The 20,914-nt window shown below is 44.0% G+C and overlaps 1 protein-coding gene across 2 annotated transcripts in view; it reads left to right on the plus strand.

Moving 5' to 3' along the window:
* The first annotated feature begins 277 nt into the window (after positions 1-277).
* LRP8 (LDL receptor related protein 8) overlaps positions 278-20,914 on the plus strand; it is a 179,209-nt gene continuing 158,572 nt past the window's right edge. The window contains exons 1-2 of one of the 2 annotated variants that reach the window (XM_082052275.1): positions 278-436; positions 1,286-1,405. In XM_082052275.1, coding sequence (XP_081908401.1) covers positions 367-436; positions 1,286-1,405 — 190 coding nt within the window. In that variant the 5' untranslated portion in view covers positions 278-366. The remainder of the gene's footprint in view (positions 437-1,285; positions 1,406-20,914) is intronic. The other variant, XM_082052274.1, reaches the window with a different exon arrangement.

Here is a 20,914-nt window from a genome sequence, read left to right on the forward strand (position 1 = left end):
CGGCCGCCGCCATCCCGACCGCCGACGCGGCGAAGGCCATCGGCCTCCGCACACAGGCCTGGAGCGCGGCGTGTGCCACCCGCTGCGCGGCCGCTCGCACGGCCGTGCCGGGAGCGGCGTTCCGCAGGTGTCCCCCTGGGTACGGCGCCAGGCGGGCGGGGCGGGGGCCGCGCTCTCCAGGGCGGCGGCAGCGGGGGCCGTGCCGAGCGCCGCGCGCGGGGCCCGCCCAGCGGGGCGCGTCACGGCGCGGCGGCGGCGCGCGGCGGGGCGGGGGCGGCGCCGGCCGCAGTCGGCACGGGGCAGCGAGCGGCGCGCCGGCTGCGCGCACCCCGCACACGGCGCGCTGCCTCGGAGGGAGCGAGCACCATGTGCCGGCCAGCGCTCGCCCGGCTGCTGCTCCTCCAGCTGCTGCTGCTGAAGCTGCACCTCGGCAAAGGTGGGTCTGGCGCGGCGCGGCGGCTTTTCCCTCCCTGCCGGGGCGGCCGCGGCATGTGGCAAGTGCACGTCGCGCCTCGGCTCTCCCGGGGAACGGGTGAGCGTCCTGCCTGCCTGGGCACCTAGGGGTGCGGGGCCGCGGGCAGACACTCGCCGCGGTGTCCCGCGGGAGGGCTGGACCTGCAGAGGGTCGGGTACGCTCGGGGCTTGCGACCTGCGGGGGCCGGGCACGCTCTGCAGCGAGCGAATGCAACGCGACCGCTGGTGACAGGAGCTGCCACCTTTAATCCCTTTCTGAGGAGATTTGTGCCTCATGAAAGCAGCGTTGCACTGTGTCTGCAAAGCAGATTTGCTCCGTGCCCCCCCCGCCCTCAACTTTAGTTGGGTCAGTTCCCTTTTCCCGGGACGGCACTGGTGCGCGTTGCCGCCCGTGTCCCCGGGTATCTGTGCATTTTGCACCCATAACGGATGCGGAGGAGGTCCCAGCATCGGTGTCCTTTATAATTTTTCTTTGTCTTTTGCGTTTCGAGTTTAACTGTCTTCAATTCCCAGGCTCCTTTCCCCTCTGTCTTTAAAACAATGCGGGGAAGCACGGGAACGGTCCCTTTTATCCCTGCACAAAGCAGCTTCGGGATCATCGCCGTCTTCCCGCGAAGGCGCGTCTCCCCCCGCCCCGCACCGAGCCGCTCTGCCCTGGCGAGCCCAGCCCCAGCCCCCACCCTCGGCCGCCGGCTCCCGGCGCCCTGCCCGGCATGTGCGGGGCCGGTTGGGGAGGCGGCCTCGGGGTGTCCCCGCCACCCCGTTGTGGGAGCGCGCCCCGCTGACCCAAGCGCGGTCCCGTGTCTCGCAGGCGCCGTCAAGGAGTGCGAGAAGGACCAGTTCCAGTGCCGGAACGAGCGATGCATCCCCGCCATCTGGAAATGCGACGAGGACGACGACTGCTCGGATAACAGCGACGAGGCGGATTGCCGTGAGTGTCCGTGCGCTGGCACGGTGGGGCGGGGACCGGGGCCCTCCCCGCGCCCGGCCTGGCAGGGCGCGCTTCCCAGCTGCGCTGCGCTTCTTTTTTATGAATGAATGAATGAAGTCGCGCCGTCCCCGGCTCCAGCGCCGATTGGCTGCCGGGAGCAGCCGATCAGTGACGCGGAGGCCGGGCCCGCCGTGGGCAGAGCTCCGCGCCGCGTGTAGCGGCTCCTCTCTGCCGTCCAGGCCGGGCTGACCCGGCCGGGGACACCCGGAGAGCGATGCGGAAAGGCGAGTCCCGCGGAAGGGAGCACGTGGCAGCTCCCTGCCCGCTCCCTCTCCGTCCTGAGGTTCCACCCTCGCCTCCGGCAGCGTTTCTGCTCGCAGTGCCTAAAGGGAGCGGCACAGTTTGTGTTCTCAGGGGAACTGGGAGAGATGTTTGGCCCCGAGGGAGTCCCTGCATAGGGTCACTGACAGGTGCTCATGTGAAACGCTGCTTACTTTTAAGCATCACCTCAAGATGTGGAATTGGTGTGAATTTTGTGTTTAAATATATGTTTGCAGTCATGGTGAGGAGAAGGGACATGAACAAGTAGCACTGCTTGGCAGTGTCAGCCACATAACACTGATTCCCTGGTAGTGCAAGGGAAGAGAGAGCAGGGAGACATGTATCCTGGGAAAACAGCAGCCTTGCCTTCTGCTGTGGTGTGGCCCTCGTCCATGCGAGTGACACTTAATAAACTTTCGGTAGTTTGTGGGGTTGTGCTGTTATTATATCTCTGTTACCTTGCTGACAGTTTCTGACAGCCTAGGAGAATTTAGCTCAACTATGGAGAAGCATCCATAAAAGAAGTTATGGAGCCTAAGTCTTAGAAAAGTATCTTTGATTTGGAGTTTTAAGTTGCAGATATTTTAGCAAGTACCATGTCTCTTGAATTATCTCTGTAGGATAAAAGACATTGAATGTGCATCAGGTTATAATTTACTGAAGAAGCTCTTGAAAGTTTGTAGACATGGAGGATACATCAAGAAAAGAAGAGTCACTGGTTATATGTTTTCCAGTGTGCGATTGTCTTGTTACCAGCTTCACTGATAAAACTGTTTCAAGTGATACTCAGAGTGATGTCATAAGTAGATTAGTTTAAGGAGAGGAGGCATACCCAATCTCTTGTTCATGGGAAACATTGTGGTGTTACAAGATAAAACATAAACCCCTTATTTCTGGTGCTTTTATATTCAGAGGGCTTGCTAGGCTTTTTATAGGCCTAAGGTTATGATCTGGGGAGTTAGCAGCATTACTTAATTCAGATATAAAAATGGTTTATGCAGAAATTATATTGGCACTAGGTAGAGGCAACTTAGATTTGGAATGTTTCAAATTACAGAAGGCTCAGGGAAGCCAGGGCTGACTGAGGACCAGTTTGGACATGTGTTTAGTCGTAACTGGGCAAGTTTTCTCAGAAGTGTAAGAGTTTCCGGAGACAGACACTAATCTGTGGAAATGCTGGCAACCTCTGAGCAGGCCGATAATTGAAATAGAAGGCTTCAATAATACAAAGTCTCTCTGTGTGCTGTTGTACAAAGGCTTGTTGAGCTGCAGGTGACATATGGGCTGTGCTTTGGGAGCTGCTGTTTTGGAGGTTGGGATCATGGCTGGAGCAGCATCTTTTTCTGACAGATTCTGCAGCCTGCACTCCACAGGTTTGTGTCCAAGCTCCTTGCCTAGTGTGAGTGAGTGGGTCAGTATCTGGGCTGCTTTTTTGTCTTTCCATTTTCCTTGTGATCCACCCTCTAAGCATTTTGTCAGAAAAAGTGTAAAACAACATCGTGTTGCATAACAGGTCTATGTGAATTGTGCTGTGTTATAATGGTTAGACGGATAATTGAATCTGATGTAGTTTTATTGTAGAGGGTTTTTACAGTTGTTGGGTTGGGGGTGGTGAAAATACGATCGCTAAATTGTCATAGAATGGTGAGTTTTGAGATGTTAGGAAAGAGCATTTTTGGATGTGGGGGTGAAGAGTTTGTTGCTTTATTCTGAATTTGGCAATTATTATTGACAGGGGTGTGTACTACAGAAATGACTCATGGACTGTTAATTTAGTTCATAGAATGGTTGCGGTTGGAAGGGACCTCTGGAGATCATCTAGTCCAACCCACCATATGTATATTGACTTAGCAGTTGCTTCTCCAAGCAGCCTGAGAGACGTTTAAATGGCATTTTTCACACAGTTTTTTTCCCCTCACTTATATTGTTCGGAACACTGTTTTCTTTTAAAATGCACACTGCTTTTCAGCATATGTGATGTTTAGAGTTATATCCACTAGGTGAAATAATATGTTCCATGTGGTTTTGCTTCCAGATATCACCTCTGTTGTCACTGCTGTAATAAACAGATATTTATTTAAAAACTATTTTATAAACATATACAATGGAAGAAACTGTTCCAGAAAACTCATCATGCTGGGGTGGTGATGGAGAGGGAAAAGAAAATGCAGGTAGCCTGCTGGCAATGAGTACTGATATGGGACCTAGTCACCCCTGTAATTACTTGCTGATGCTTTTTCCAGAGTTGATAACAGGTTTGTAATAGCTCATTGCTGCTTATATGTATCCTCCTGTGTTGAAGGGAGAGGATGGTCTTTATCTGCTTTAAGAATTGGTTTATGAAACAAGCTCGTCCTTGTGGTAGATCAAGGGTGTCAAACTCATTTTCGCCAGGGGCCACATCAGCCTCACAGTTGCCTTCAAAGGGCTGAATGTCATTTAAAGACTGTATAAATATAACTGCTCCTACAGTCTTAAAATTCCATTCAGCCCTTTGAAGGTACCCTGAGGCTGATGTGGTCCCCGGTGAAAATGAGTTTGACACCCCTGTTGTATGATGGTCTATAAACCTGGGAAGATTTTGTAACCAAGGTAATCTTAGGCAGTTCTGGAAGAAGTTAAGTTTTGTTTGTGCAAAACAGGGACTGTATAACCTGGCAGTTCGTGTGCTTCATGTTGGAAGCTAGCTTTGCATAAAAACTGATGTTGGTGTTTTTTTGGGGGGAGAGGTTGTTTTTTGTGTGTGGGTTTTGTGGTTGGTTGTTTGGTTGTGGGTTGGTGGTTGTTGTTGTGTTTGTTTGTTTTGTTTGTTTTGTTTTGTTTTTCCTCCTCCCTCCTCTAGAGCTTTCCTCATATGATGTTGGCTTTTTTAAAGGAGCTTTAGACTCTTAAGGAGAACATCTCAGTAGTCACCCTGTATGGTCTTCATGCAACTTGCTTTCCATTCAGTAGTTCTTTTCTGTGGTGGCTGCTAGTTCAAGTTATCTGCCATAGGATTGATGTGTGAGTGAAAATGGAACTGGAGCATGTAAAAGTAATGATTTCAGCGCTCACACAAATCAGATTACCCAGCAGTGGTCTGTAAGGTATGTCAAGTTTATCTTAGGTTGCTCAATAACCTTTTTGTGTATCACAAGGCCAAATTCTTTCTTCGTATGTGGCAGTTGACTTTAGAGGTTTTACTTGTGGGAAATGAATGAAATGAAAGGAATCCAGTTTGGTTTTTTCTTTAAGAAAAAAAAGCTGTTTAACTTTTTTTTTTTTTTTTGACTTCGACTGATGTTACTGACGAAGGCAGAATTTACGAGCTCTCTGACCACCTGGTTCACTTGTGATAGCACGCAGTAGAGACTAGGGGCACGGCAGAGAAATGGGATTTGTTGCTTGTGCTACTTGGGTTATCATTTGTGAGATACACACTGCAGTAAAGACTAGACTGTGTATGTTGCTTTGGTTCAATTTAAATTATCTTTACAATTTTAACATATTCCAAGAAGCATCTCTAGAGTTGAAACTTCATGCCTCTGCTTGTCCTCATTTGAGCAAGTATCAGTTCCGCATATGGTGTGTATTTCATGTTGCATGTTTCAATGTTATCAAGTCCTTTTAGTACTGTTGATGATTTAAAAAAGTCAAATGGCCGCTATAAAAAAATAATGACTTATCACAGTATGAAGATAGAAGTGCTGAGGATTTAGGGAAGAGCAGGAAAATAGGGATTGCAGAAAGTGCCTCGCCCATTGGGGAAAGGTAAAAAAAGAACCAAATAGATGTAGGTAGCAAGTAAGAATGAATGTAATTACTGCCTTACAAGAAGTAAAAGGAAACAAATCCTGGTAGCAAAGAACTGTAGCAAAGGAGGCTGCCAGGAAGAACAGAGACAGTGCTCATTTGTCTGTAGGCATGGGGCTTGTGAAGCAGTAACAAGAGAGGAGATACTAATTTGTGTGCATGGTGCAAATACATAAAGCTGTATACAAATTGCTGAAATATGAAGATGCTTTCTTCCTGTCGTGTTTTTAAAAAGTTACAGCATTTTATGGAACAGAAAATAAAAAGGGAGAAGTTCCTTAAAATGTTACTGTGTATCTACTAAAAGGAAACGAAACACCCAAGAGAAATGTAGTGCAAGTGACGGTGTTTGGACTGCTGGGGAAATTAAGTCTTAAGCCCTAGAATTAGAAATCTTAGGTAGCTCTTGCAGACTTTAAATCTGTATAAGACTATTGATGCTGCTCTATGCAAAAATATTTGTTTGAGCTCAATCCACTCTGCCTAGGCTTGAGAAGACAGGAACCCAGTCACAACTTACAGTTTGCACTGTCATGATCTGTACTAAATGTGATGTACTCAGTGAGGATGGGGCAATGCTTTTTCCTCTTGGGAATCTCTGGAAAGTCAAGGCTGAATGTTTGCAGGTACAGAGTCATTGAGGCTTTCCCTTAACGGTGTAGCAGCAACATTATAAAGCACCGAAGCTATTTTTTATAATGGGGGAAAATGTCCATTTTCCGAGGCACAGTGTTTTGGCAAAGGATCACTTGTTGCTGAAATACTCAGAATGTGGGATACTGGGGTTTTTTCTATGTCTCCCTTGGGACAGGTGGACACTGCAGGGCCAGGTTGGCCCCAGGGCCCACAAACCATGTGCATGGGGTCCCTGCTGCTGTGGGACACGTTCCCAGAATGGAAAATCCTAGAGAGCTGCTGTGATGGGGGAGCGGCTCTCGGAGACTTTTTGCCCAGTTTTGCAAGTTTCTCCTTGCTTGCCACTGCAACCAGCAGAAAACAAGGAAGAACTTGCAAATTGCAGCCAGACATGATACAGTTGACACAAGGTGAGAGCTCTGAGTTTGATGGTTGTGTTTGGTAGGATTTTATTTTTTCACTGTAAGTAGGGTTCACATTATCTTAACCCAGGCCTGAGGGTGGGTAAAAGAGCCTGGAAGACCTCTGCTTGAGTGTTTCTCTGGTCGTAGATCCTTAAACACGGCAAAGAGTATAGTTGCAAAAAGCTTAATGATTTTCCTAAAATGAAACACAAGCTTCAATGCCATTTCAGCAGAGGGACACAGACACAGAGTTACTATTCTCTTTCAAAGCTCTGTTTTCCATGTATTTGGATCCTTTCTGGTAAGTACTATTGATAGGGATGTTTTATGCTGGACAGGACTGAGGTTGCCTCAGGTATGAAATGCAGTGTGTAAGGAGTTGCTGTTTCACAGACTATTACTGCATGTCCAGAATTAAGGGTAAACAGGTAGTATAAGCAGACTTTTCTGTACCTCAGCCCTTGTCCTGCCTTGGGGCAACAGTATGTGACTGTAGAGCTGGGAAAACTTCCCGTGCTGTCTGGAGTAAGCAAGACCCCTGTTCTCTTACTGGCGTTGTGCTAGAGAATCTGCAGAGAGTTTGATTCCCGCCGCCTATGCGAAAGCCCTGGAGGTAGCCTGATATTCTCCTTGCTTTTCAGTTCAAGTTTCAGTAGAGCTGGAGTTTGGGAATAAAAATATATCAAAAGCCTACCTGAGAATTAACATCTAGATCCTCTGAAGAGTTAACTATGGCCCAAGTGGCTTTGAAACACAGGAGTATAATGGTGTGCCTTGCTTGCAGGTTTTGGGGCGTGAGAGAGTGAAACAGCAGGCAGTCACAACTGCTGCATATATTCTGTGACTTTTTTGTCCTCTGTTATCTGTTGCTTCAATTTTTCTTCATGTTCAGTGTTGAGACAGTATTCTCTGTGCTGAGTGATAGACGTGTCTTACTGTGGAGGTGCCTGCATGTCTTCGATATATGCACATGACCATGGAGTGAGTTTTAGGTTTTCTTGACATGTGCATGGTCATATGCTCTTGATTACGTCAGTGACAGTTTAACTGAGTTGCAGGGAGAGCTTGCATGCTCATCCCCAGACTGGAAGCACTGGGAAGAGTGGTGGCCATTTGCTTACCTGTTGCCTGCCTGTCCTGGTGGGTGCTGTGTTGATATGAGAACCAGGCTCAAAAACAGTTTACTGTTCTCTTGTGTTCCACACTGAATGTTATTTGCTTATCTTTCATTTTTTCATTATATTCTCATTGTCTGTTCTGAGAAAACTAACTTGCATGTGGTTTGGGTTATCTTCCCTGTGCTGCATCCTTTGTGCAGAAAATCAAGCACTAAGTACATGTGGGAAACATGCTGTTCTCCATTTCCCCGTTTCCTGGCACATTTGCTTAAGGAGTTTCATTAGATACAAACTGTTTTCCAGGAGGTGGTGTTTTTCTATCAGTCCTGCTCATGGTTTGGGAAAGAAAGAGAGATAGAACTGGAATAGGACCACTGGAAAGACAGGAGAGGGAGCTCAGGTGCATGGGACAGCCAGGGACATTATGGCTACAGAGGGAAGAGAACTTGATTTTTATGGAGCACTGCTGTGCTATAGCAAGAAAGCACATGGGTTGCTCTAGATACAGTTACAGGAACAAGCTGTGATCTGAAAAGCTTTCCTAAGGTCAAGGAGAATGGGAAGATTGAAAATAATGATGAAGTTCAAGAAGGAAAGTGCAGTCAAAACTGTCAGTATCTTGGATTGTTTATCAAAGAGCTCAGAGGTCTCATTTCAGAGGATATGAAAATGTTCTACATTTTGAGCCAAGGTAGGCAAGCTTCATCCAGAGCATTTTCATGTATGAAAAGGTAAAACAAAAGTCAATGTAGACCAGTTCTCTTTCATCTGCAGTGTTATAGACCCAGGATTAGCACAGGTTTGAGGTGTGATTTCTTACTGGTTGATTTTAGAGTGGAAGATACTTAAGATAATTTAATATTAATCAGAAGATGTGTAGAGAACTTCAAATGAACAAATCACAATTATGAGACTGGAGGAACCAAGTGTAATGTTTTTATCTGACACATTTAGACTAAGAGATTGACAATGCTAGAAATAGTGAGTTTTGACTCCCATGTCTACCTAAAGGGCCATTAAACACTTGGTAAAGACTGAAAATGTCTGATAATTATTGATTCTCAGCTGTTTCTAATAGAGTAGGCACTCGGATTTGTTTCTGCTGGCTTTTTTAATGGCACCAACTTTTTTAATTCACTGGCAAATTTACCATGTCTTTGGTGTGCCTCAGAGACTGTGATGTTGTATTAGAGATGTGTTTGTGGTCGATTTGATTTGGTGTGAAATTCTCCTGGTCTCTCTACTATTTTCCTGATGGCCTTTTCCTCTCTACAACTTTCCTGTTTACCAGCAGCTTTCCCCAGGTAATTCCAAAGATGTTCCCAAAGCATTTTACTGCTCAGCTCTGCTTTTCTGTGTCATTACATGCCTTATAAAATGCCATAAGATGTCATTTTTTTCTTTCTTTGCTCTTCCCAAGAAGACAAATCAGTAAGCTGAGTTTGAGGGATGGGGGTGAAGATTTCTGTTGCTGCTTGTTTTCTTGTGCAGTGGCACATCCTTGGTAGAAACGCAGACTGGCTGCTCCAGTGCATTCAGCTGCCAGCGACCAGCTGGTTCTAGCCACAGGGAATCCTACGCTAGTTCTCTCTATTCCTCTCTATTTCCTGTTAAAATTATTAATACTTGACCACAAGGGAATGGAAGAGGGTAAAAGGCCCTGTGATAAAATTAATGCAGATTTTCTGCTCTGTGAAAAATTCTGGTTGAAAGCCAAGAGATAGCAAACTGATTAGACTTTAGAAGTTATAATAATGCTGTAAGATAGTTGAAAAATAAAACTAAACCTGTCCAGACTGAAAAAGCCAGATTTTAACCAAAGAGAAGCCAGAAGAATTTTAAAGCAGGCACATGAGCTCCATCTCTGATGGTCTCTCAGGGTGAGAGAAACTCGATGTCTTGCCCTAGTAATGATGCCTGATAGACTGTGGTTCTCTGTGCCTGGCAAGGATGGTGACTTTTTCCACCAAGCTGAGGCTAATCTGGCAGCCCTATGCCTTGTTCCTCATTAAGAGGTGAATAAATGGTCTTAGAGCTCTTGTGCAGGTGGGACCTGGTCCTGAGGGACCTGTGGGTGTACAGGTAGTTGGCAGCAGAGCCAAGAACAAAAATGAGGACTCATACCTTCCGCTCCAGCGCTCAATACGTACAACCATGTTGCTTACTGCAGAGGGGCACATCACACTAGTGGAAGTGTTTTGATTTTTCCTCCAGGTTTCCTGGCTTTTTTCAGTCTAAACCAAGGCCTGATGCTAAGTTTAACCTTACAGTTAATGCCAAGAACAAGTGTTAGAAACTAGGAGAGACCAGGCTTTACAGTTGGCTTAGCATAAGGCTAGCAGTCTTTGGGCTGCAGCCATGTAAAGTGAGCTTTATTGCCATTTTTTTTTTCTTAGATGTTCTGTTTCTGATACATCAATATTATTTTTTCATTATTAATATTTATTAAGTGCTTGAGAGCATGTGCGGCACTGTACCAGGACCAGGGCAGCCAGGGACTCAGTTTCCATGGCAGCAGGAGCACAGTCCTGTACTTGCCCAACTAGGAGGGCTCTTTTTGGCAACTGCTTTCTGTGCTGTGATTACTTTTTCTTCTTAAATAAGGATATATAATTTAAAATATAATTCATTAGTGCTGCAGAATCTTGTCCATCCTGAGTGAGAATTTTGCCTGCTGTAAGTTTCTTTATCTTTTCTGGAGTTCTGGCTTGGTTTCTGTAGCTTCTGTGGGTGTGATTTCTTTTACTTGCAAAACACTGGAAGGGGGGGAAAAATGTGTTTAAAATCAATTGAAATAGTTGGAAATTTCCTCTTGATTTTGTTAAAATTTGGAATATATTATGTTGTTGTAGATTTATCTCCCTTTCCAAGTAGCCTATAGCACAATTTTATCGATTTTAAAGAACTAATTGTTGAAGAAACTAGTGTTTACAACTGACAAGAAACTCTTAACTGTACTTGTTATCTGTAGTATGGTGTACATTGAAGTGACATTTTTCTTCATTTCAAAAGGTGAATTAAAGTTTTCTTTTGATCCCAGGTCTTTGTTCAGCTGTGTGTTACCCAGTAGAGGTTTTCTGTCCGTCTTTGCTTTCTATGTATAAAGTTAATGCAACAAATTTATTTGGTGACTTTTCAGGCTTATTCTGGTTTTGTTGATCTAGATGAGTAAGGCTGTACATATCTTTCCAGATGTGTTGGGTCTCCTCTGACACCAGCTGATTGGCTTGCTGATTTAGCAGTGACTGTTTCAGTAAAGTTTGGACCTGTTCCATCCAGATAGGATGCTGCTCGTGTGATCCGGTGAGTAGTTAAGAGCACAAAAATCAGCAATAGCAGGAGTAGTGAATATACTTGTACTGAGAATAAGAATTTCACATGTAAGCTTACAACTCTTCCTGTAGCCTTCTCATCCTCAATCACAATTGCGTCTATGCAGCTACTTATAAAGAAATGCCCCAGTTTCTTTGATAACAAATGTCAGTGTTGACTGATATAGGCCAAGAAATGTACCTCCTGTCTCCGAGTGGTTTTGGTCTTGTTAGTGTGGTTGTGTTATGCTTACTACACATTTGTCATCCAGTGGCTGGTTAGCTGTGTAGCTTTCTGTAAATCTTCACCATTCGAGTAGACTAAATATTATATTGTGCTGGTTTGAAAACTGATGCTTAGAGAAGTTATCCATTGCCCAAGGCTACAGAGTGATTCAGCGAGTCATTGTCAACATTGGTGACTCATAAAGAATGTTCCCAATTTCTTGTTTTCTTGTCCATTATCGCATTGTTTTCCACAGATAATCATGTTCCTTGGATTAAGCAACTGCTCAAGGGTTTAGACTTTGTCGTATACAGTTTGTAAAATATTTAGGAAAATCTCAATGTTTAGATAACTCACTGTTTCAAAATTTTAGTGTTGGGTCAAGTGCAAGAAGTACTTCAAATGGATCACTTCTTATAATCAGACACACAAAATGCAGGTGTTTAAGGGGGAACATAGTTTTGCTTTTCAAAACTGACTTATTTTGGTACATTCTAACATATCCTAAACAATAATAGAGCGCAGCCTGTCTGCAGGCAGTCACCACTGCAGCCACCTCTTCAGCAGGCCACAAGTCCTGGCTTTGGGACTGCACATGACTGACTCTTTTTTAATCGCTAAAGAGGCTCTTTCCAGTTCACATGGGGGCACTGTCTCTTGACCTGCTTTGCCTACATGCCTATACATTGCTGTTATCTGAGCACTAACTACTGAAGTCATTTATCACTGGTGCATCCTTGCCTTGATAAATTATTTGTAATGTAGCCTTGGCTGACAAGAACCAAGACGACTAGGGAAGTATAATTTGCAATTATATATTTTATTGCTGCCTTTCTTTTCCCTTTTCCTCTGTAAAGGAGGAAACTCTAAAGTTTGTGCAACAATATTCATTTCTGCTCACTTGATAAGCAGGGCTGCAGTGGCAGTAACAGGTAGTATTTAAATTAGCTGGGTACTACTGGGTGATCCCATTGGGCTTGTTATACAATTTAAAAGGCGTAACCTATATGGGCACAAATGTTTGGTGGATGATAAATAATGAGTTTCAAAGGGAAGCTCTGGAGCAGTCTCTGCCAGGATCATATTGGTGCATTGAAATTGCATGTGATACTTCAAGGAATTGCTCTTTGCGCTGTGATTTGTGTTCCCCTTTACACAAGAGCTCTTTAACACAGAATTTTGTCCTATTTTTTATAAAATATGTTACGTATGTTTGCCTAAGGTGCCAGTGCACGCTGATCCCTGGAGTTAAATCAAGATTAAGGAGCTGCATTGACAGGTGCTGTAAAGAATTGCATCTGTCTGGTTCTTGACTGGAGGGACTCTGATTGTGGCTTGGCACTTCAGAGGGTGAGTGCATAGCAGGGGAGAAGTCCTGGGGCTTGCAGCATAAACCCAGGCACCCTCTTCTAGAGGGAAATGCCAAGTAACATAGTTAATTTTTCTCTGTGGTTATGGATGAACACCTGCCTGAGCAATGTGGAGCCTTTCCCAGGCTTGAACGCAGCATCTCATTGCCTTGCTAGAGTCCTTTTCCTTCAGGTCCTGCATGAGTTTAGCTGTTAATTCCCTTGACCCTGTTTCGCAGAGTGCCTGTCCTCAGCAGCAATGCACAAAGCCGTTGTTAACACCGTCTCTCGCTCGGGCATTGAAGGAGACTCTGCAAAGCTTGGCTGAGAGCAGCAGGCATTTCTTCACATCTGATTATGCACACAATCATGTGAATGCTGTCAGGCTTATTGTGTGCAAATACTTGTAGGAAGGATTAATAGCTCCTGCACAAATGCTGTTCTTCAGCTGGCTAGAACTGCTAAGTTCACCCTGCCCAGACCTATTTAGTTTGCTTACAGTATTTTTAAACTTTGAGGCAGAAATGCAGGTTAAAGCTGCCAGGGTGACAGTGCTGGAGAGACCGGAGCCAACATGGAGCTTCACACCTGCCCACTGCTGACTCTAATTCAGTTTGGGGCAGTTGTGCACCAAATTGTTGGGCATATTGTGAAGTGTATTGGCAAACAAAACCCAGAAGATGTGTGTTTGCAGAACAGAAGTCATCACCTGTTACCAAGCGGTTCTGATGCTCCAGTTTTCAAGGTCAGGACTGAGATATTCAGCACCATGGGAAATGTTGCATTCCTGCAGCAGGAGTCAGATTTGTGCTGGGGTTCACAGGGTCCTTGGCTCAGAGGACTGTTGCCCTGGCAGCTTCATCTCTGCCCGCTCACCGTACTGTAGAAGTATTTCAAGAAAACTTGAAACCAAAATATCTTTCAGGAGACTGGTTGTTTTTTTTTTTTCTTTCTCTGTGCAAGCAGTCAGTGGGTTGTCCATAATAGTAAGGGTTGAGCAGGTTCCTTTTCTGTACTGTGTTGTGCAGGGTTCATTTTCATATCACAGGGGTAATTTTAGAGTGCAAAAAAGATGCTTCTCTGGCAGTGAGAACCAGAGGGGGAGAAAGTCAGCCACGTACTGGACCTACTTTGCCCCTTTCCCACAAGATTTTTTTTTTTTTCTCTTTCTGTGGGGGAGTGCGAGTTTGAATGTGGCATTAGAAACGTATTCAATTACTGATTTAGGGCAGAATCTTGCTGTATCATTTTTGAATAGGGTTTTTTCCCCGCTACTTGTTTTTACTGAAATATTGTGAGATTAGGCTTCTTGGGGGGGAAAAACAAGCTTGATGAAACCTAGAACAACAAACCAAATTTCCCTAAAGCTTTTCTTTAAAAATGATGGTTGATTTTTGTGCCTATGGTACACCTGATAGCTGGTGTCATCGTTCCTTGAGCTGGTTGGAGGTGAATTTCCTGTAGAGGAAGCTTTTTGGTGCATTGGCTTGACCTTTAAGGCAGAAAAAGGGCATATGTAAATGTCATTTTTCTACAGTAATCGGCTGGGATTATCTGTTACTGGGTTTTGTGGTTTTTTTCCTCTGCCTTTTTAATAGTGGAGATTTTTATATCAGTTTGACATACAAGGATGATGCAGGTTTCACTGTCTTACATTGGATAAATTCTGATCAGTAGATGGGAAGGAGAAGATTCATACCTGTTAGCACTGTATGTGTGAGACTTATCTTCCTCATTGGATATTAATTGGAAAATTGAGGATCTCATTTCACTCTGAAGTGTTAGAAATCAAAATATTAAACAATGAGTATCTCAGGATTTGGGGAAGATATTTACTGTGCGTTCTGCTCTAATTATTTGTGGCGTTTTGTGGGGTTTCCTTATTACTTCACTTTATGGACAGCACCGTTCCCTGATGCTGGAATTTGAAGAAAACACGTTGTCTGTGTAGCCTCAGCCTGATCTTGCCGCTGCAGAAGCCTCTGAGGAAACGCGGATCTGTTATTTCAGATTGCTGACTAAACTTGGTCCTGTACCTTCATAGCATGGGCCAGACCCTGCTGGCATAGCTGTTGAGATTGATGCCTCTTAGCTGGACAAACGGCTGCTGTGGGCCCAGAAAGGCTGAAAGGAGACAGGTTTGTGTGGAGTGTGAGGCTCTGTTTTTAAGTGATGTTTCAAGGGTTCTTTTGTCTTCCACAGTGATACAGTCACAGCTGAAAATGAAGAACCTTTCCAGATTAAAAAATGGATGGTTTCAGTCCTGTTTTGTTCACAAAAATGTTTTCTGCAGTTGTTTTCACTAGGGTATTGCCTTGTTTTCTTTTAGCCTCCAGAAGTGCATGGAGCATCATTGTGGATGCTCAAAATCAAGGTCCAATCCTGGTTTCTGATGTGTGCTTTGCATTACGGACTGAAGTACTGCAGACAGGAGGAACGGTGTGCAGGAAGAAGAGCAGGTTTGCTGGGGAGATACCATGTTTGATGATAACTCCTTGGCCACAGTCAACTTGTCATTTCCCACCTAGTTACGTGCAGAGTGGACTCGACCAAGCAGGCAGCAGTTTCTGGGCTTGGCCCACTGTTTTGTTCCAAGTGAGGTTTAACTCCTCTGTAATTCTGTCTTGGAAAATAGTTTCATTACGTTCCTGATCATGTGTGTTCCCCAGCTACACTACTGTATGAAGACTTGCCATAAGCAAGCTGTGAAAATAGAAACCATCCTTATTTTATTAACTGTTAATTCAGTCTGTATCCAGTATATCTTTTGTCTGTGTTTACCAGTGTCCTGCTGAAGGGAAGATCAGTCACAGGTATATTTTATTTTGTGATATCCCTGGTTGAAGGATGATCTTGCTTTCAATTTGGAGACTTTCAATTACCCCGTCACCTGCTGGTAGGCTGTGTATTCTGCATTTACAGCCTTGCCCTTTTGTGGAAGGGACCAAGCTGACTCTAACATATGGTGTGTTATTCCTAAAGCACATTTTTCATGTACTTAACCTCAGGTTGCTCTGCTTTTTGGAGCAGAAAGACCTAGAGTTCTCAGTGTGGTATAGGTGTGCGTAGCTCTGAACTTTGAGACAGGAACGCTAGAAGAGCAGGAAATCACGAGGGTTGGCATAATATTTAAGTTGTATTGAGAGTAAAATCCTCACAGTTGCTTTGACTTGCCAGTGTCTCTGGTGTTCACCCTGCCCTAGACAACGAACACTGCAGCAGCTGAGGTGTCTCCAGGCTTGGCCCACAGTTTGCAGCTTTATCTGTCGCAGCAGGGATGGACCTGAGAGAAGCGAGCAGCATTTCTCGGTCCTACAAGGTGGTGTGCAGGCTACGTTCCTACCACCACTTGGGTTGAGTATCCCCAGTCAAAGCTCCTTGTCCTTCCTGATGGTCTTATACCTGGCCTTAATATGGTTTAGAAAGCCTTAATATGAATGTTTTAATTCACTTACTTATGAAAAAACTTTGTTCTGGTTTAGATATTGTGCAATATATTCAACTGACAAAAAGACCCACACCAAACTAAAAAAGCCCCAAAAAACCCAACCCAAGACAAACAAACAAAAACCCACCAAAAAACCCAAACCATTTGGAGAGGCAGTTTCTCTTGCTAAGCTGCACACTATTACATTGCACAGCAGAACTCTTGGTGAGTTCAAAGTGAGTTTATTGTTGCTGTGTGTTTAGTGAGTCATTGTAAAACTCTCTAGTTGTGTTATGTCAGTATTTTAACTTACATCCTGCTTTTTCAGTACCCATTCCTCAGCTGTAACATTAATAGCACTTTCCTGTAATACACAGATACTAAACCACTTCCAGAGTATTAGATTTTTAGTTCGACTGCAGAAAATGGCCAGGCACAATTGCCAAATGTGAGAGTGCACTCTGCATTTCTATCCCTGATGTGCACTTGTTTATATGTGTATGAATTCGATGGAGATTTGTTTTGATGAGCTTTTGCCAGCTTGGAATTTTGTTCAAACAGCATTATGTCTGAATGAGTGAGGCAAATAAACTTCCTTGGTGTTTTGCAGCATGCTGGATGAAGAGCAGGTAACTGTGGTTGACTCCTGCTGAATCTATTGTATTGCAAAGCTTTTCTAGGAGGATGACTAGACAGTAAAATTGTGCTGTGCTTGCAAGGATCCTTGAGTCAGGGGATACTGCTCACGAAGGCTTCATGCAGCCCCATGGGACAACAGTTCTGGGGGAGGATACCAGTGAGATCCAGGCCTGCCCAAGGGTTCCAGAGCAGACCCTGGCTGTGGGATTTGGCTGCTTGGGACAATTCTGTCTGCCGTTCTGCACTGTGCTTGTAGTGTAAGCCTGCCTGATTGGGCTCAGACACTGGAAGAAAAGGAAAACTTAAAGAGAAATAAAATGTCACTAGGGCTAAGAATGAAACCCTTGTGCAAATTCTGGTGAGCTACCCAGAAACTCAGCCTTACCTGAACTTTGTGGTTTTGATAAACAGAGCTTTTGTGATGCCTGTTGAGAAAATATGCCTGATTTGGAAAACCCATAAAGGGCAGAAAGAGGATGTGATGAGGAAGGCATGCTGAATGCATGACAAAACATGCCCGTGCTTCAACAGGCTCTGTGGCACGCTCTCCCCTCCTCAACCCAAAAAACTGTGTACACTTAAACTCAGATGTCATCAGAGGACATCGTCATCTGGAAATGAACAACTGCTTGTGCTCAGGCATGTTCATTCCTTAGCCTCAGACTGCTGACAATAATTGTGATGGTGTGTTCTGCATCATGCAAAGCTCACCACTTCTTTGGGAGGGGGTAACTCCCTTTCAGCATCAGATGGTGCTGGTTTGATCCCAGCTGCCGTGCTCTAAAGGTGAGTGGCTTTCCCCAGCTCATGACTGAGTCTGGGGTGACGGTGCAGTTACTGAAACTTGCCATGCAGCAGATACACAACAGGAAAGCAGGAGACCTTTGCATTGATTTATTGTGGCTATTTCCTGGGGAAATGGCTTTGTGTACAGAAAACTATTGCTGTCAATGCAGAGAACTGGAAAGGTGCAACTGCACGTCAGTGAAGTGTTTTTCTGCTGCAATAAGTAGCAATAGGAAAATAAAAATGTCTACCTTACTCGTTTGGGGCAGATAACCCAAATAGTACTTTTGGGGCTTATTCAGTAAATGCCCTGTTTTTTTAAATTGAAAACAAGAAGTCTCATTATAGCCATCAAGAGATGCAGGGTACTTAGGTCTATTAAAATGTGGGCTATTTATTCAGGCAGGGGCAGGTACTTGGTATAAAACACCTTTTTATTTTATATTGGTGCCTTTCCGAGTTTGCATTGACAAGCCCTTTCAGCTGTCATTTTCCCAATTTACCTTCTCATAAGATGGGGAAATGGTTTGTCTTTATTTTTGTAGAATAGTGCAGTCGATAATGGTCAAAAGAGTGGAATAGGATCTTGGTGTTAAATGTGTGTGCTTGCAAACAAAATCAGTGCATTGGCATTTGGTCAAGAGAAGCAGCTTTCAAGTTTAGAGGGATGGACTTCTGAATCCAGAAAGAACATTGAATGCAACCCAGATGGCATCCTGGAGGGAAGTTTTGTGGCATCAATTAGCTTGTAGGTGACGGTGCTTCCAGCCAACTGTGAGTTCTTTGGCAGCTTGCCACTTGACTCTTAGTGAAAATTCAAGAGCAATGAGATGAAATAGAGTTCCTGGGAGACAAAGAGGAAGATGTCTTCACTTGAGAAAAGAGATTTGTGGATACTGTTTCTTAAATGATTTAAGCTGTCTGCTCCTACACAGCCGCATATCTCAGCCTCTTTTATACACGTTTACTTGCCACATGTATATAAATAAACCTGTTTAAAACTTCTCTCAAATTTCACATGTAATCTGTTCTCAGGAAGGAATCTGCAAAAAAAGGGCCACCAGTAGCTAGACCAGTGCCCTTGTACCTGTTATCAGGTGAACTTAATTTAACATTTATTTCAGGAAATGATGTTTTTTTAATCTAGATTTTAGGACTGGGTATTTCTATGGCAGGTTAAGACTAAGTGTTGTTGCACTCTGGACTCAAAAGGAGCTGCCAAATCCCTGAAAAACTGGCTGCATTGTAGTAGATTGTAGTACCACAGTAGAAACCACAGTTTCATATCATCCTGCTGAGAACTTAGTCTAAAGAGCAGTAAGAGTCATCACTCATTATGGGGCAGCCGTGGGAATGTGTCTTATCTCATAGTACAATAGAATGAAATGAGACCAGTTTTTGTTGACTTACAGGATATGCAGCAGCTTACAGAATTTTTTTTTTTTTTTTTTTTTAAAGTCCATCTTAAAAGGACTTAAAATCATCTCTGTGTCTCAGGTGATAACATTTTGGATGACTTTTGCGTCTGTGCAATGAGGGATAATTAGGTTTGTAGAGCAGCTGTTCTGGAAGCCAGCACTGCTGTTGCTGGCTACAGAGATTTACTCCTGGGTGCACTTGTTTCCTTTTTATGTAGGAGAACTGCAAATTCCCAAACAGTCTTCTGTATCCAGTAAGGACTTCAAGATCTCATACCAGATTTGATCAGTATATGCTTTGCTAAGAGCTTTAGAAAGGAACAGTTTTGCTCCCAATAATTTATTTCAGCTGCTTAATACTGAGTTTTTGCTCTGTGCTGAAATGTTTTATGGCTTTTTCAAAATGAGCAGAAGTGTTTGCAAAGACGTAATGATGGTGAGATTTTTTTTCATTCCATTCTCCTGAGGCATAGCAATTAAAAAAAAGCAAGCCCCCAGGGAAAGCAGAATGAGACCATTATCCCAGAATTGCATTCTGTTGTGTGCTACGTTGTGCTGTGCTGCCTGTTGGAGGAAGAAATGGTATTTTGTAAATAGCCAGATAGGAACAAGGATGTGAATGGTGAATACGGATGTGTGCTAAGAGTTACCTAGGACTAGCTTTATGAAATAAAAAATGTTCTTCATGGCACTTTTAGGTCTAGAGATGTGGTTTTGCTCAGTTTTATCACATCACACAAGGTTGCATACTTCTCCCAGCGTAGCTGTTAAGAACAAAACAGTGTTTTGCTTTTGAAGAGGATTAAATGCAAAAAAGCTATTAAATGGAGGTAGCCTTTTTTTCAAAAAGTTAATCTTTTTACTGTACAGGTATTATATGCACATGTGCCTTTCCTCATAATTTTGTCAGGTATTCCTGCTTTCTATAGACAATGGCTTAGGCAGCTGATGTGCTTTTCAAAGGCCACCAGTTTGCTTCCATTCCAGAGGGGACGGTTCTCTTTCAAAAACGGCTTTGCTAGGTCATTCCTTCTGGCATTAGTCCAATACAGCACACACATTTGGTTTTACAACTTCAAAAAGGTGTGGCCTGAGAAACACAAATAGCTTCAAGGAAGGACCTGGAGACACAGCACTAGAGTTGGGGTCAGTGACGTTGCAATTCTGAGCAAACTCATCTCCAGTTCGAAGTCAATGTAAGTCACAGGGATTTCCTCTATCTAGTTCATGTGTTTCACAGTGACTGCTGAGGAAACATGGGCACGCACGCTCAGGCATTTCACAAGTAAAGCCAAAGCATAATGTTGTTTTTAGATCTGATTTTTTAAATAATGCCTGCTGAAAGAGCTTTCTCTTTCTGCTTTGCATAAGAATGAACCTGGCAATCAGATCCTTATGTAAATAAAACTTGCGGCTCAGTCAATCAATATTTTGTTCTTTTCTTGGCGCATATATAATATAAATCACAGAAGACCTAGTTAATTTTCACAATTAATGCTGATCTTGCAACAGCAGTCACAATTTTAAGTTACCTGAGATCTAAGTCTGTGCAAAATCCTGATCAGAGAACTTTTTTCTTTCTCCAGAGCTCGCATTGTCACAGCACTCTTCTGTTCTGAGGCCTCTAATTTTCCTATCACTTTTGGCAGAGTCACATTCAAGAGCTGCACGTTTCCCCTCTTTAAATACTGCAATAATTAGGAAGACATCCTGACAACTGTGTCATCTGAGTGACTCCCCCCTCATCTTCAATGCAGGATGAATCCTCCTTGTTCCTGATGCGCAGGAAGGTTAAATTCCTTCCTCTCAATTACTTCCAGTAGTTTATGCAGTGATCTATCAGCTGCTGCTGCAACAGAGAGGAAGCAATAAATATGGCAGAGGGTTGCTATGTATATACAATTTCTGTTGCTGGCACAGTTCAAAGCCTGTTTCGATCTTCCCTTGATTCCTTCCAAAGAATCCCTCCAAAATGTTCTAATATCTTGTCAGGGCTGTGCTCCAAGGATGCTGGATGAACTGTCAAAACCCAAAGTGCTACAACGCTTCCCGTATGCTGCAGCAGCTGCTGCAAGGAGGAGA

This window comes from Streptopelia decaocto (assembly GCF_964273445.1).
Source record: "Streptopelia decaocto genome assembly, chromosome: 5".
Lineage (NCBI taxonomy): Eukaryota > Metazoa > Chordata > Aves > Columbiformes > Columbidae > Streptopelia > Streptopelia decaocto.